Source organism: Phasianus colchicus, chromosome 13 (assembly GCF_987193195.1).
Source record: "Phasianus colchicus chromosome 13, bPhaCol1.hap1.1, whole genome shotgun sequence".
Taxonomy (NCBI): Eukaryota; Metazoa; Chordata; class Aves; order Galliformes; family Phasianidae; genus Phasianus; species Phasianus colchicus.
In genome coordinates this window covers 10,516,436-10,534,379 of record NC_143448.1, presented here as the reverse complement: position 1 = coordinate 10,534,379, position 17,944 = coordinate 10,516,436, and the positions used below count along the sequence as shown (strand labels likewise).

Here is a 17,944-nt window from a genome sequence, read left to right as displayed (position 1 = left end):
CTCCATGGCAGTTCTTCACTGAAGCTGTCCTTGCTCCAGCCTCAGCAACACTCACTGCTTTTAAACACTGATCATCAGAGCTGTTTTTCATGCTTTGAGATGATGTCTCAGAACAGATGACAACTAACTGATAGAAAAAGAAGTTCATGGCATTTATTTGCCCTAGAAATATGTCTCACATTAATGAAATATTCTAAGAGAAAGCCTCCGGGTTTGCTCCCTAACCAGGGCTGCACCTGATGGAGCAGGACAGTGGGGCTGTGTCATGCGATTACAGCTTAGCAGGCTCTAGGAATAAGCCTGTGCAAGGCTGTGAGGGCTCAGCACCAGGGGGCTAGGTTTGGAACAAGCGCTGCAATGGTTCCTGTTGGTAATATGGTGAATTCCTGCCTTAAAGTGGAGTTATGGTATAGGGGCACAAAGAGATGGTACAAACTCTGCAGTGGTTAGTCCTTGTTGAAGCCGAAGTGCTGCAGCGTTACCAGGAAGGTTGGTGCCTTTTTCTGGATGCTTTTGTAGAGTTTCTGACAATGGCTTAAGACATGAAATGCATTAATTTCTCAAGAGAAATTTTTAGTTCCCAAAGAACTGAAACATTTTGAGCTCTTGCACTGAATTGTTGGCTCTGTCTGAAAACGAAACCATGCAGCTGCCCAGACCACCATGTTGCCACCAGAGGATAGAGATGGCTATGAGTGCAGGCCCTGCCAAGGCCCATGCTCCCACTGACAGATCCCAGCTACAGCTCTGCACTGGGGGAGCCCTTCCACTGAAGTGCTACAACAGCAGTTGCTAACGCTACATTTGGCCTTATATCTGACTTTGATTTTTTTCTGCAACCTCTGGCAGGTCTTCAACGCATTCAGTTCTTTATATTCGAGCAATCAATCCCACATGCAAGCAATTAGGCTTAGACATATTTCGGTGACCATAGTATTGTACACACGTTCTATCAACTTTTCAACAACAGAGGGTGGCTCCTACATGTCACTTTCTAGTGGGGAGCATGCTGACTGCAGTTCAGACATATCCCAAAGAGAAAAACATATTCTAGAATTATACTGAGCCCAAATGTGCCACTTGTAGACAACATTCTGGCTTTGTGTACCTACAACAGGGACCCAAACACTGTCCCTCCTCAGTGCAGCACACAGGGCAAGAATCTCACTAGACCTGCATGACCAGGTTTGCCATCCAATAACCTCATTGCCTGCCACTGTCATTGCTAGCGACACACACCAAGTACGTTTTGATTCTTAGAAGCAAAGAGACAGCAGCATTCACAAAGCCTTTTAGTCCCTTTCCCTTATTCTGTGCCCCTAAGGAGGGATGGGAGCACAGACGGTAGGGTGGGCATTTGCCTTCACTGCCTCTGCACCGAATGCAATTTGGTCCTCAAGGCTCCTCATTCCCTGGCTGCTGTGCTGACATATCACTCTCCAGCCATTATTTATCGTATTATCTGAAACTCCTCCTTGGGAAATCTTCAACTGGAGACACATCTTCCTGTTATTCATGGTGGGAAAGGCCTATTGATCCGCATTACTGACCTATACAGGGATTCTGGATGTGCACTGACATTTTACTCTGCCAGACATAAGGCTTTAAAGGAATAACCATAAATAATTACTTGGCACAGGTTCCACAAGGCAGGCTGGATGCCTGGCCCAAATCTGGGTTAGCACACGGGCTGTGGGGCTCCCTGACCAAATGAAAAACAGCAAGATGAGGCAAGATACAGGTAATCAGGGTGGGATGGCAAGTATCACAGCTTGTTATCCCCAGGAATGTACTCACAACTTTGTTTCCCTGAGCAGGGTAAAAGACTGCAGTCCCTGAGATCACACCCAGAAAGAAGCACCTTTTCAACATGCTGTGGATGTCCAGCACCTCACAGCACCAATCCTGCAGTTATCAATTAATGCACCGAAGCCAAAAAGAAATTACAAAGAAAAACAGCACAGAATGAAAATGCAGGAAATAGCTTCTACTTGGGCATGGATGAAAACTGAAACACAGTTCCCTTCAGATAACCCTGGAACAACAAAAATGTTCCAAAATTCAGCACAGGCTTTGAAAGCACATCACTAGCATCTCCTTTGAGCTCTGGGATACAGGCTATTGACACTAGTATTTGTTAAAGAATCCTAGAATCTCTTCGCCATGGACTTTGCCCCGCTAGGAACTGACAAGGAGCTCAATTCCACATGTGGAATTCCACATTTTCATTCAGTGTGCTGATGCCACTGAGCAGCTTGTTTGTTTGCTCTGCTGCCAGGGAGAAGACTTCTAGTGCCAGTGGCCTGTGGCATCAAGAGCAGCTTCACATCAACTGTCCCACAGCTTCAGAGCTCTCCTCAGAAACTGAGTTCTTTTCTCTTCTCTCACATAAGTGGGGACTTTCTGGTCCTCACCACAGCACAAACACATAATGAGAAGCCCATATGTGGCATATTGTAGATCATGGTTCTGGAGCTAGAATATTTACAGAGCTTTTGCATTACAGTTGTAGCGCAAGGCATCTGGATAACACGGCAATAGGAAGTCTAATGGACTTTAGACGGGAAATTAATGGAGCATCTTTCCTTCAAAAAATGTATTTCTGTCAGAATCACAACACTTTGAGGAATTATTACTGCTACCCAGAGCATTTGGAGGAAGATACGCCAACAATTTTTGGAATAAAGCATTTAGATTTTTGATTTTACATAATATATGCATTTTTAAAAGTTGTAATAATCCAAATAAGCCAAAACTATTTATTTTTGTGGAATTTTCCTTTGTGGAGAATTTCAACATTTTGAGGTTTTGTTCTGAATTGGAATGAAAACAAATTTCAAAATCTCAAAATTGTCTGTGAAACACAATTTCCATTCTCTGGCCAGCTCAAGTTTCAGGCTAGGACATGTATAATAGCTCCCCTGCAGGGAATCCCTTTAGGAAAAAAAGTCTCTGAATGAATTCAGTGGTGCAAACATACCATTTTCAGGATCTGCCTATTTTTCCAAGAAGGTAGCGGTACCACTGAGAACTTCCCCAAGTCACTACACGAGAAGCCTGCACACATTCCTGAAAAACCTATTTCTGAAAGACACTGCTAACTTTGCAGAATTGATGGTGGCTGTTTTCTGGTAGTGCTATTAGTCATTCAGTCACAGTTGTCACATAGATCACAGAACGGACCTCATAATTATGTTTTTGTCCTACCTTTGTTGGACTGTCCTGAACAGCTTTATATTACATTTTCAAGGTAGATGCTGTGTATTCAAATATTTAATAGAACAGGATGATGTTCTAGGATATCTAATGGATTTAATATTTATAGCCTTAGCAAACATTGCTGCCCCAAAATAAAATAAAAAAAATCATACATTACAAACATTCAGGCTTGCACCTGCACGTGGAAAGATCAAAAACCCACATTAGGACAAATTAATTATTAGAGACTTTGATGGAGATCTACTCCAAATGCTATTGTCAGGAGAGGTATTTCAGATTTAGAGTGACATAAATGAGATTTTAGACTAGTCTGCTCACAACAGCTTTATCACAAAAGTATGAAGAAGTTTAATACCTATATGAATTAACACAGTAAAGTTAATCATGCGCTCTATTAAAAACAAACCTTGCATGCCATGTTTGTGTTTGCTGCCTTTCTCTAGCCATGCTTTACTGCAAGGGAGTTTGTGCTTGCTGTTCTTGGTGTGTGCTTAGCACTGTGCTGATGTGTTCTGGAGAGTGTCTCTGCTCCTCCAGAAAGCAAAGGCTCTGTGTCAAGGTGAAAACTGAACTAAACACACATTTGCAGACAAAGTTTGTTTATAACTCTAGACTCTGCTGGGGCAGTTACTCAGCAGTTTCACTAAACAAACAAGTAGAAAGCAGGGCAATGTCCAAACACTGGAGTGCAGCTTATTTAAATTGCATGAATAGTTGTCAGAGGAGCAAAGCTGTGAGTGAAACACATTGTCTATGCAATAAATAAAAGTGCATGAAAGGCGGAAGATCAGACTCATGCCCAGATATGACTGTAGGCTGGCCTTGTCTTTCACCAAGATGCCTCCAACCAACTATCTCAGCATAACACAGGAAGTCATTGAGAGCCCATTTGAAACTTGACATATTTGTTGCAGAATCAGCAACATAAATCTTTCAATCCACCTTGAGTTGCTGTATTGTAAGATGTGTGTTAAATCACACACAACAGGACGCACCATCTGAAGAGCTAGCTACAGAAGGGAAAACAAACCAGAATGGCATGGTAAATCTATCAAGGAAGGACAGAGAGAAGCTCTACTGGTTGGATTGGTATCATAGCTGTCCCTTTCCCATGCCTCACTTCAGGAAGATATTTTCTGCCATTGCACCCTATTGAGCTGTCTGATCACCTTGTGTATACAAACCACCTCCTTTGCTGAACTGCCCATGCATCTCTTAATGCAGTTCTCTTTAGAAACCCTTTAGATGCAGAAGTGCCACTATCTCCCATTTTATATAGGCAATTAAGATCTAACAGCCTGCCAAAATTCAAGTAGACTTGTCTTCAGCTGACACTTCCCCTTCAAATTTTCTTCTAGAAAGACTGAATGCTTGTTTGGATTTGGAGAATATTTCCATCCACTTATCTTTCAAACTCCTGCATATCCTATACTGAACATACACATATCAAAGTGAGCAATCAGTCATCTGGTGTAGATAAATTCATCATGACACACAGAAGTTCATAAATTTGTTATGGGCCCCTGTGATGTAACCACAGCCTTTTGACATAGTACCCCATCTTTCCTTCCATTCTAGAAAGTCTGTGAAAAACATGCCCATCTGATTAGATACCTAATTTCAATGTTAAATGATCCCAATATAAATATATTCCCTCCTTGATTGTATTGCCCAAGAACTGTGGCAACATGTTTCCTGCTCAGAGCCCAGCTTTGCCATGGCACTGCCCCATTGCACTGCTGCCACTGCTCAGCTCAGCTCTTGCACTTCTGGAAGGGGAAAACACTGTTTCACTTGGAAGTGGAAAGGAAAGGGTCTATCAGGGAGCCAGCTCCCTGCCAAGTATGACCTTGCGGCAGTTCTCACATACTTGATATTAATTCACCAGCAAATTCATTACCTAAAGTCTTAGTTGCTTTCCTCTGTAAAGTACAACCATTTTAGAATTATTCTTTAATTTTTACTCACAAAGGCTCTTCTCTTTCCAGTATGCCCCTTCTCCCATGCTTGGAAAAGATGCTGCAGTTGTTCTTTTGCATTTTCGCTCTCCATCACTGTCTGTGAAGCATTCTGTTGGTTTCGGTCTGCTCTGTCTGTAGCATGCAGTGCCTTTGACATGAGCAAATGTAAACCAGTGTCATCTGCCTTGGAACACGCCAAACTGAAACAAAAACAAAGATTTGCAAAATTAACACAATTGTGCAGATTTATTCTAAGGGAAGTGGGCAGAGAATTGGTCCCAGGAAGACTGTAATACAGGAATCTCTAGATTCCTAGACAAAACCTGTCTAAGGGAGTTTGTGGTCAACACTTGAAACAAACAATTGGCCCTCCCATCAGCTCTTACAACATGGCAGAGCTCCATGTGGCCAGCACGAAGCGCTGCTCTGCGGCTGCTGCTGGCAGCGCAGCATGGGAAGGTGCGGTAACGTATTAATGCACACCGCAAGGCAGAAACCACTGCTGCTTGTGATTCTACCTCAAATACTTCTTTTTTTTTTTTTTTCAATTCAGTATGTAAACATGGGAGCAAACAGGCTGAATGGTTTAAAAAGCAGCAATTATGGCTGAAACACTAGAAAGGAGAAGAAGATATTGTTAGGCTGAGCAGAAGTGAGAGGGAGGCAGCTCTGGAGGGACAAGGGATTTGTGCAGGGAGCCACAGAAATATTTGTCTAGATGCCACAGAAGAAAATGAAGAAAAGCATGCTTTATAATTAATATCACAACGATCTTGTATCACTAAGATCTAGCAAGCTGGGAAATATTTCCTTCGGGGAAGTTCTGGACTTTAAAATCTAGCAGAGATTTTCTCATCGCTAAAGGATAAACACACAGAGTAATTAAAATAGTATTAGATTCCCCTCACACAAAATGTATAGATGAAAAAGCAGCAGCACTTTTACAGCAGCAAGGATTACACAGGACTGAGAATGCTGTGAGAAAAACCTGAATGCCGTCCCATAGGCAGCCAGCTGCAGGCTGACACAGCACACCGTCAGTGGGAAATAATGGCAGAAGTTAAATGGGTCAGTGCAGAAGCAATAAGGAAGTAAAAGAAACACAAAATCAGTAATGTTTATCACTTTCTGCCGTCCAGTTCCTTTTACAATGTGGAAATAGCTGGTTTGCAGCACCACAGTGCAAGAAGAGCCTACCGAAGCTTTAATGCACCTTTCTAAGCAGATGATCACAATCGCAACATTAACAAATCCGTTTTATTGGTAGTAGCTGCAGCAGCAATGGTTGCTGTGTTACAGTAGCACTGAGTGTCACAAACTGCCTGCCCAGGCCCAGAGCACATTGCGCCCTACACCAAGCGCACAGTCACAGATGGAAGAGCTTAAAACCTTGATCTTATTTGTTTGTGAAAATTTGATTTAAAATTTGCTCCATTCCAGCAAAGATTTATGTGTGTGCTTTTCTCTACCACTGTGAGGAACATGACTGGTCACCATGTGGAAAGCTAAGCAGATGCAGGATAAGAATCAGAAAGCACATGGAGGAGATGAGCAACAGAGAATATGTTCTCAAGTTCTTATTTTCCTTCACCTCTTTGTAAAGAGAAGCTTTATTTAATGCCAACCTCCTCTGTTCTCCGAAAACACGAGCAAAGACCCAGAGCAGGCTTAGATTGCCTTAAAACTTCAGAGATTTAAAAATGGCAATCCAGTTTGGCTTCTCATCATTTGGCATCTGGTTTCTGAGCCTCACAGTACATTTGGATAACATTTTCAGGCTTTTCCCTGCAACTGAAGAATTAGAAATTTATTGTTTAAAAAAAAAAAAAAAAAGTGAGATAGTAATATGATCATGTGCTTCCAGGAGCTGAGACTTGAAGAAAAAGCCCACCCCAGACTCACAATAAAATCATGAGAATTGAAAACACCAGCCTTAAGAAGCTCATCCAAGATTTCTGCTGTGCATGTGGAAAACCAGGGTGTTGTCAGGACTAGTTAGCTAATGTTATAAAGCCTTCAGAAGAAAAACGTTAGTTATTATTTAGGAGGAAACCGAAGTGCAAAGTGTTTTACATATAAATCTGCACTTTAGAAGGACAGCATTAGAACGCAAGATTGAGCTCTGGATTACTGAAGGATAATAGAGAGGTTTTAAACACAGCCATAACTCATTCTGCATGAAAATGACTCAGCAGTGCCTCGACCAAGTTGAAAACAGGACCTCTGGAAGCGATTAGGAGTGGGCTGCCTCCCCTCCTGCCTCTCACCTCATCTGTCGGGACAGGAGCAGTGCTGAGCAGCCCAGGCAGGGAAGCTCTGTGCCCAGCCAACTGTTCATCTTTCTCCTAGGAGCAGAGCAAAAGATGGTGGCACAGCTCTGCTAGCCCTGGCAGGCAATGCTGTGCAGAGCAGAATGACATGGAATGCATAGTGTGAGAATCCTCGTATTCATTGTTATTCTGGGGGTGTCAGACCAGCTGTACCTGGCTGTGTGCACTAAAGCCGCCCACTGGCAATCAGAGCCTGTTTGGAGCACCTTGTTTCAGGCAGAGCAATCCAGTTTGCTCACACAGCAGAATCAGGGGGGAGGACAACAGAGAGATTTACTTTAAAGATGACTCCTTAACCAAGTCAACCCACCGCCACCGGCTCACCCACCGCTCCATGTGACAGGCGTAAGCAATGTCAGCTCTTGGCCTTCTGAGAACTATTGATTTTAGGCCAGGTATTTTTCAACTTAATCCACTCCTGGGTCCATAAAAAGATATTGCTAAGAGGGTGAGGACTCCATTAAACCACATGCAAGCCTGCTGATAAAGGGTTTTGCTTTTCCTTTGCACCTTTTACAGTCAAAATCCCACCCTTCTGCAGGCATCCAGAGCTGAGAATCACTGGGTTCAGTTTTTTGGACTGTGAGCGGCTGAGCGCTGTTCAGTTTGGTGGCAATAGAATAATTCACACATGTTGAAACATTCATCTCCTGGCTTCAGCTGCTTGGAGATGGACCTGTCTTACACGCCACAAACTGCTTGGAACCCACTGGTCTCCCCTCCTACAGATGAGACGAAGGGAGTGCTGTTACTTTGTTAGGAGAACTTAAAACAAACAAGCCGCCACCAACTGCAGTCCATGTATATGGTTATGATTTTAAATTGCAAACAGGAGGCTACTTGGCTTTGCATGGTAAGCATTGTCTGGCAGCGGATGGGCTCCTCTGATCTCCCTGAGCCTTGGATTGCTGCTGTGAGATTGTGTCACAACCAGTCATTAATTATTTCATCAAAAGCTTATTTTTCTCATTTCCTCATCATTATTTCCACCTAGTTTCTTATGAATTGAATCCAGTTATTGGCAAGGCTTGTTTCTCCCAAGCAGAGAAAAGTACTGACCTTAGAAAAAATGTTCTGTTGATAAATGTTGCTCACGTGCATATGTATGCACACACAAGTAGAAATTACTGTATATGCGTACAAATGCTGCTCTGCCCTCCTTGGCCTCCCACTTGCTCTGGATGCAGATTCCCCTTCTTTCTACTTGTTAATAGATGGAAACCGAGTCTTTCTCTGAGGAAAAGCAGAAAGGAGGTGAGCAGTACTGTTACCTCCTCAGGAGACAATTATTTTTAAAAAGTGTCACAGTATTCTTGGAAAAATTGAGATCCCTCCTGGTAGACAAAACAGGATAGCTCCGGCACTACTCATGGGAGATAATTACAGCCTCAAGAGAGTCATGAAGACCAAGCCCAAGGAAGCAGGGAGGAACGAGGCAGCCAGAACGGCTAGAGCAGGGGCTCAGCAAGATGCGAGCCACCGAGATGCGAGCCAAGGGAGAGGAACAACAGCTCCACCAAGGCCTCCCTACCCCCAGAGACAAGAGCAGTCTCACAAGAACGCTGTGGCTGACAGCCCAAAGCGCGGAGGCTCCAGGGTTGCAGTGGGCCAGGGGTGAGGGCAGTGCCCCAAGAGAAGTCCCCAGGCAGCCACACAGCCCAGCTGCTCAGCTCAAACAGCAACAGCAGCTGTGAGACAGAGAGCTGTGCTGCCATCCTGCTGAAGCCTGGGCAGGAGATGGGAGCACCAGCAGCGACCTGCTGAACCTCTGTACAGCCATCTTGGTGAAGAGCCAGGTGTTTTGGGAATACACGGAGTGTTCTCCTCATGAGATGTCCAGTACGTAATGCACAAAGCATTGAGGAATGCCAGCAAGGTCCCTCCTGTGCCTGACTCAGCAACACGCTGTACTAAGCGCAGTTTGTCCTACAGCTTCTGCTAAAGAAAGACTCACCACAAGGACTCCAACTCTTTCACAACACGAGGGGCACAAGAACATGACAGTCACCACACTGAGCCAGGCCAAAGGTCCATCTAACTCCTGTCTCCAATAGTGGCAAAAGCAAAATGCCTGGGGAGAAGTATGAACACAGGGTAAGCACATACAGCTTTTCCCCTGAGTGTTCTCCAGCCCCCAGCCATCTCCAGATTAGGAATTTCTGCAGCCAAGGATGGGTTTTGTGTGCTCAGAACTCTGTAAACTGCTCTGAGTCTCATCGTTCAAAAGTCTTTGTGTTTCCCAAATCTCCGTGCTCTTCCAAGATGTATTCTTTCTGATCTCTTATTACTTGTCCTTTCGATAGCTGGACATTTGCCTGTCTCACCATCCATCTAAATTTTCCACTCTTTGTCTTTATGTTCTCCCCTCTTTCCATCCCTCAAATTTTACCACATTAACCAAAGAAGATGTCTAAAGTTCAACTAACCTGTAGGGCCTGTCCATCACTGGAAAGTTCACTCTTCCATGCTACAGTCTGCTGCAGAACCTTTTGGTCCCAGGCTTCACATACTGTCCTCTGTGTCCCCACCTGCACTTTTTCTTCCTGACTCATCTTTTTGCAGTTCTCTGTCCAGGGCTGGTGACATGTTTTCCAGTGGTTGCTCCAAAATTTCAGTGGATTACTGTAATTTCCCCCTCAAAATTGGGTCATTTGTATCAGCCTTGTATATCAGAAGTGATTAATCTATTAAAAAATAGCACCAGAAGGTGCTATTACCTTGTGTAACCAAGGTTGGGCCATGCACTACACTCCTGAACTATGTGGATCAAATGTACACCTGATTTCTGGAAAAATGTGCAAAAGACAAAAACCTTAGCTCTTTCTGGAAATTCCCATGCAGCATTTTTTTGTCTCCTGAGAAAGTCTCATTAAACTGTCTGCAAGCCTTCACCAGAGAAAGACCTCCATGTAAGGGGCCCAGTTTTAGAAACTCAGCACTGACAGCACAGAGGCATGTCCGCAAGATCTGCACCACGTAGCTCATTCCCAGAAGCAGCAAGTCATCCTCAGTGCTACGACAATCAGGGAGGAGCCCATGTAAGAGATCGCAGCTGTCCCTTTTGAGAAGGCAGTGTCCAGACTTCATCCTGGACTTCCCCAGAGATGAATCACCTCTCCAAGAAAGCTGTTCCCATGAGTGCAGTGGGTTCAAAGAACAGCTCTTGCACCCATGCCAATGAGTCAAGCTTCTGCTCTATGCTTTCTGTTGGATTGTCAACAACATGGACACAGAGACAGCTGCTTTTCTATCTGAGGAATAAAACCAGCAGATCTTCCTTACTTGCAATATAGAGACTGTGATTTCTTAGAGGCAGGGACCACAGTTTTTTCTGGAACATCTAACACAACAAGGTTGTGTCCTGGCTAATAGCCAAGACATCTGTTCCCATATGAATATTAATGCTACACCTCAGCATGCACCCTCTCATAGTTGTCAAGGCTGTAATTCACAACACACGTCTCACCAAGAGATTTTCCTGCGCAGCGCTCCAAAACCCTAACAAGCTTTGAGCAGATGACAGAGCAGTCTGGCAAGCTGGCAGTCATGACAAAAAATGGACATTTCTGCAGAAAAAAACCTCAGTGATTTATACAGTGTCTTCTGGAACAGCAATACATTATAGAAAATCTACATAATTGCACTCTACATGATGCCATCTACTTTGTACAGCCCACTGTGCTGGAATATGTGCACTGATCACCTAATGTACACTGGGCTCCATTTAAAACACATTAGTACTACTTGGTGCATCTTCTCACACTTGGTAGACAGGAATAAACATGTACACGTGCTCTGCTATCCCCCCCTGTGCACATGGGGGGGTGACACAGCAGCACTGTGTACCAGTCACCACAAATCTGAGACTCAGCATGACAGAAGTTATCTCCTTTTGGAAGTAATGTCGCTATATAGAGCGTCCTGATTTAATTTTCAAGAATGTGGTTTAATGGTAAGGTAATTGGTCTACTTAAGCCTTTACATTGAAATATTCCTGGACCAGCCTGTCTCACTCAGATGAGCTGTTGTTGCAGTGAGCTTATGCCAGCAGCTTGTCTCAAAATCCCTTTTGGTCTCAGTCCCTTTGCTACAGTTGCAACCTCTGCTGCTGTTCCCCTAAGGTGTACTTCAGACCTTCCTGAGCTCCAGCTTAGAGCCTTAGCTGCCGCTGAAGAGCACAGCAAAGGCATGATTTAAAGGAGTCCACAAGTCCCCCACTCCCACAGCATGAGGCACCTCTTCAGCCCCTCTGCATTAGCACCACTCATAATGAACTCTGGGGTTTTCATATTCAAAAGCAACTCTCCTTCTCTCTTGCATGCCTATCAGGCGGACTCAAATGGCAGCTCCAGCACTGATGGCAGGAAGCAGAAGGGAGATACAAAAATTAGTGAAAAGTTAGAATACTTGGGAAGTGTGCAGAAACCAGAAAGCCAAAGGAACCTCACTGCGCCAGTGCAGTTTTTGAAATAACTCATTTGAAAGCAAATAGGGAATAATATGTTTAAACTGAGACAGAATTACACAATTAGCTGGGGCTGGGATACTACCCAGTTGATAGAGTCACCGATAGAAGAGATCCTTAGCCATGCATCAAGAGAGGACTGGACATATTTTTGGAAACAAAGCAAACCAAGGCATAAAGACACTGGCCAAGGTTAAATGAGCTGGAAAAGAAAGTGATTTATATGCCCTAGGCTGATAAGGGCAGGCCTTGCCGGGCTTTCAGGGCAGTCTTCTCCCATTTGTTACTGTTCCTACTCTGCGTGCGTGTTCAGTTCATACTGATGAGATTAAATGTAATAGCTTTGGAAGTGTGAAGCCGTGATTGCTTTGAAACTCTCAGTCAATGAGATGAATCCAGATTGCCTTTCTCAAAGCCAGCAGGAAATGTTGGGCTTAAACCAGTTTGGCAAAAATCAGTATTCAGCCTTTGATAACATGAGAGAGTTTTGCTTAGCTTAAGCAAAGGTAGCAAATTTGGACTGTTGGGAATATACTATTCATATCAGAGAAGGGTTATTCTTTCTTTCCCCAACATTAAATAGTTTTCTAATGCAATATTCAGTGGCAACCAAAGTACATACGGACTGAAAAGCATGCTGAGGTTTTACAGTTCCCATTGGTTCAGCACCTCTGATATTTGTATGCACAGTCCCGAAAGGAAAATAAAAAAGAGGCAGCCTGGAGACAAGAGCTGGCTCACATGTAAATGTGCCTGTTGAAGCATGTGTATCATGTTCACTGCTACCACCTATTACGTGAAAACTGAAATCCTTGATTCAAGGGGAGGGAAGAGGCGTTTGGGGGGTGTCTTCCCTCTAGATTCTGTAATAAGTTACGTCAGGCTTTCTCAGAAGCTAATCTGTGGCTCTCAGGCCAGCACGGTTTGTTGCCAATGACAATTTGTTTCTCATCAGCAGGTCACAGGGATCAGGTGGGGGCAGAGGGAGTGCTTGCATCAGCCCAATGAGAAGAGGCAGAGCTCTGTCTCCTTCCCCCTTGGTTGGCTTCTCCCTATTCTCAGTTTGAGGGTGTGAGTGGGAGGGAAGTAGTCCTTTGCACAACAAAACCCAAACGTACTCAAAGGCAGTATCTGGCCACTCCTGGCTAGCAGTTGTAGTGCTTCCTGGACAGTTGAGTGGTTCTGTAAAGTCAGGAGATGAAAAGACTGTGTAACACACGGGTTGTTTACTGACGGCTAGACTGATGAGATAGCCACCATCACACTTGTGACGATGATACCGCGTTGGTCTCCCTGCAGCCACTGTGGGGCACAGCAGCTCAGGCACGACCTCTCACCTCCTGGATCACTGTCCTGACGCACAGGGTCTAAGGGCAGAGAGCACTGCAGTAAGGGAGGTGGGTGCCAGAGCACTGCACCAGAGCTGCTGTCCTCACTTTGGGTGTGTGGTATGGGCTCACTCTGCGTGCTGACCTGGTGGCAGCCCCCTCTGCTGGGTGGGCAGCTCTACAAGGACAGCTGAAATGAATGCAGGAGCTATTTTGCCGGAAGTCAGTATCAGACAAGAGGAAGCTACTGTTGCAAAATGTAGTGTAGGATGTGAAATCTACATCCTGGCCCACGGAGTCAAAAAAAGAGGAGACAGGTGCAAGTTGCAAAGGATGGGTCTCCTATCGTCAGTATGGGAGCCTGGCTACGTTGCAAGCACACTGGGGCTGGAGGACCAGATATAGCGTAGCTCTGAGGCAGTTTAAGAACAACTTTGCCACTAGACTTGCACAGAATAATCTTTCCCAGGCTCTCTCCAGAGCCTGAGAGAGTTTGTCCTGATTTATTCTGATTGGGTTTGGATCAAACCCAGAAAGTATGAAGGTTTCAACAGAAGATCATTGAGACCAGGATATCTTGAACAACCCTAAAGCCAAGCTGATAAAGGATCTTTTATGACACAGTCTTCATTTTATAAATGAAGCAAGAGATATGACGAGATAGCAGATTAAAGAAGATAAGCCCTCTGCTGTCCTCCTTCGGTCCATGATACTGATCACACCAAGCTCCAACTGGCTTTAGCTCAAGGCACTCAGACTCTGCAGGGTTAAAGCCTAAGATAAAGTGTGTGGGGAAACATCATGAACTGAATATAGATCTCCTGGCTGTGGTCATGATTCCTGAATGATAAACACCACTTCCCTCACAATGAAACACCAAGTAGATAATAAAAGTCTTAAATAAAACTATTACAATAAAACAGAATTAAATAAAACAGCTTGCAATCTGAGACTGGAGAGAGGAGAGCAGCAACATGAAGCATCTTGAAGGCACATCAACTGATAATGGCTGAAGAAAGTTCGTACACAGACCCAGAAGCAAAGATTGCTACCACCACTGCAGCTCTAGTCTATGAAGCCAACCACATAGAATTTTAACTGTGTTCCCTGTGTGTATTTGCAATTTAGAAACGAATCTTCCCCCTCAACTGCAGAGTTGCTGCTCACCTCCCACTGCAGCATGCTGGCAACAGGGTGTGCACTCCAGCAATGGCAGCAGAGAGCATCACTTCTGCCATCTGTAATCAAGGTCTGAGCTTAAGATTTCACTCATCAGGATTTTCTTGTGCTTACAGTGTCTCTGAGAGATAAACAGGAGTTCCAGACACTAGAAGCTCATGATTTGTTCCTCTCTCATCATCCAGACATATCTATCTTCCACAGCATCCTCCTGCAAGAAGTTCAGCTACCTGCAAATTTACAGCTGGGCTCAGTCACCTAGGATGACAATTTGGGATACAAGTCCCTCACATGTTAGTCCTCAACAGTAACAGCAGCAAGAGCACTGCAGTCTTCAGTGCAGATACAGCTATAGCAGCTGTGGGAAGCAGAGACCTGACTTTTGATGCTACAGCCTGCTTCTCCCCCATTACATTCTTTTGAATCCCACCTGGGATCTCTACCAACCACACTTACAACTGAAAAATCATCCAGTTAGTTTGAAATTAAAACTCTCCATCCAACCTCTGAGCCTTCCATTCTTACCTATGTTGTTCCTCAGGAAGACTTTCTCCATGATCTCCATAGGCCTCCTGATCATCCCAAACTACATAAACATTTACTTGCTTTACTCACTTGGCTGCATTTATAAAATTCCAAACCCATAATGTCTTTTCCAGGTGAAGTCATGAAGTTTCTGAGCAGCCTGTCTCAGCGGATGACTGCTGCAGTGGCTCCCTGATCGATTCCTTTTATCTTCATGATCTTGACACATGTGGAAGATGCAGCTATGCGAGGCATTGGCAGTGCTCCCAGCTGGGGAGATCTCAGCACCTGGCTGAAGAAATTCTGCACTTCCTAACTTGTTCTTACTTTTCATTCGTCTTGGAAGAAACACCTATGTATAATAAGGTACATTTCCCTCTCTATCTTAAAACAAAACCAACCAACAACAGACACAAAGTGGCTTCTGGCCAAGGCTTTCTTCAAAACATCTGCTCTGCAGCTCATCCAGGCTCTGTGCCCTGTGAAACCAGACTGTAATGAAGAAGGAAAGGAAGAGGAAGTAAAATCACCTGTGGCTTTGCTTCTGAAGAGCTGGATGGTTACATTAGGCTTGGTTTAGCCTGGCTTTGAGCACAGGTGTTAACTAAATAAAATGGGTTGCTTTTCTGATCTGTAGCCTAGAGATTTAGGGCAAGAAACATGTTACCTCACAGGAAGGAGATGATTACAAGTGCATTCAAGAAGTATGCTGTTCTATTTGCTACATTTTGAATTTATAGACCATGCAGCATAAACATGGTTTTGTCATCACTACTCCTACAGGTACAGCTGATGCGAACTTGAAAATGTCAAGAATTAGCACACACAAGATATTAACTGCCAAGCATTTCAGAGATTACTCTGTGCATCACTAAACCTTAGCACTAAATCCTCTTATTCCACCTAAAGAATAGATCTTTTTTTTGTTGTTTTTTAAATTTACTGTGTTGTCTACTTGGCCACCAGCTGCTGCTATCTGACTGCTGTGGTTGGTAACCGTAAATGTGGGGGCCATTTTGAAACCAAAAGAGATTAAAGACAAGAAGAGGAAGTCCAACAACTTGAAGATGCTATCATCAATCCACAGCTGGCCAGGAACAGGAAGCAAGCGGGGATGGCATACATAACATACTGCCTCTATGGCACAGAGACCAACAAAAACTAAAGGCTGTAGAAACAGCACCAATTATTTCTGAGTATAAGCTGGTCACCTGTGAATGAGGAGCACTTATTTGGGACATGGGTTCTTTCCTGGTGCAGCTCATGCACAATCTTTCTGACATCACCAATGCTTTTATAGCTGGTTTAGAAATGGAGTAGGGCACAATGCAGACTGAAATATAATGAACTGAAGCGGAAACTGAGGATTGGATTTTGTTCCCATGAGTGTAAGAACTTTGTATGGACCACAGATATTCAGGTCCTGAATGTTTTCATCGCCAGTCTAATTGTAGCAAATGAAAACAAGACACAGCTGCTCAGACACAGTTTGCAGGAAAATATAACGTTATCATCACCTCGGGAGCTCGCATGTGAGAGAAAAGCTGCCATTCAGAGAAAGGCCATTTCAGGCCAAACATGAAACAGCCAGATGTGGGAAGGCACAGCAGTCCTCAAGAACCGGCCTGGGTGCTCTCAACCACAGAGCAGCAGCTTCAGCAGAGCTGTTTTTGGTTTGAGACAGGGCTCTGCTCAGCACTCACGGGAGTGCATCTGCTGGTGCTGCATCCGCTCGGATGCAGACTGGCACCATTTGGCTGCAGCCGCTCCTGCACCTGCACCACAGTGCCGTGGCCATCAGCAGCATGCCACGCTGTCCCTGCTGCAGCCATGTGGAGTGGAGGATCACAAAGAATCAGTGATATTTTCCAACTCCTTGTGCACCCTTAAGGCTAGTGTAAATGAGAAGAGCCCTCCAACCTGGGAGGAGCAGAGCACTCAGGGCTGGTGCCAGACAAAGGACAGTGAAAGGAAAGCATTACGTCCCGACTTGCAGCTGGCAGAATTTGGCCAGCCCCAGGGACCTGCCCCACAGCTCATTAAATACTTTAGAGTGCAGCCTGAATCTCCTTCTATATTTTTTTTAATGCCACAAAGTAAATTGTACCTGTAATAATTTGCATGTGTAGCTAGCATCAGATTGCGTTAAGGTACAGAAACTTTTTAAGCACAGAAACGCCCATTGTAAGAGTGCTGTCATTAATGACACTGCACTTGTACTCATTTAGAGTGGAGTTCAGCACGAAGCCTACAGAGCATCACTGCAGAGAAACCAAAGTGGGCACATTCAGCCTAAGTGTTAATACTCTGTATCTCCACCAGCAAGGTAATTACAGTAATCCTTTAATTACTGGCACTGGGAGAGTTTGAGGAAAACCTGCCTGGCAAACAAGCTCACCCTATAAAAGCAGAAGCTCACAGGCCAGAGAAAAGCTGGAAAGATTCAAATGAGTAAACAGAGGATGGGGAAAGTTATAAAATCAGTGAGAGTAAAAGATAATCAAAGGGGAGATATGTAAAAAGAAAAACCAGCATCCACATGTTAAAGATTACTTTCTTGTCTTTACCACTTGCTTCCCACAGCCCTTCCTGGCAGAAGTGCAGGATCCATTGCGCTACATGAGGCTACATGAGGTCCCTCACTACCCCAGCACTTCTTCCTCCACACATCAACTTGGTGGGAGAGCAAGGACAGGAGAGCAAGGGCACGCAGAAGTGCAAGAAGGACACCCCAAAACTCACGCTGGCTGCACTGCAGCCCTTTGCTGTGCCCACTAGCTCCTACTGCTTTCTGCACAGCCAACTCGCAGCACGCAGTGCACACAGTGCTGTCCCGACCGGCGTTAGGTGCTAACAGGAAGCCCAGAAGGACTAGATAAAAACCGAAAGGAAACAAACAGCACCAGATGTAGTGCATTTCACCGAGGACCAGGCTGT

The 17,944-nt window shown here is 44.5% G+C and overlaps 1 protein-coding gene across 5 annotated transcripts in view; it reads right to left on the bottom strand.

The window, feature by feature from the left end:
- The window catches only part of LOC116244011 (uncharacterized), a 147,919-nt gene that overhangs the window by 20,659 nt on the left and 109,316 nt on the right, over window positions 1–17,944 (bottom strand). For all 5 annotated transcript variants that reach the window (XR_016470570.1, XR_016470569.1, XR_016470572.1 and 2 more), the window contains one exon: window positions 5,188–5,380. Coding sequence is in view for 1 of the 5 variants with exons in the window: in XM_090149331.1 (XP_090005457.1) it covers window positions 5,188–5,380 (193 nt within the window). In the remaining 4 variants the exon portion in view is untranslated. The remainder of the gene's footprint in view (window positions 1–5,187; window positions 5,381–17,944) is intronic.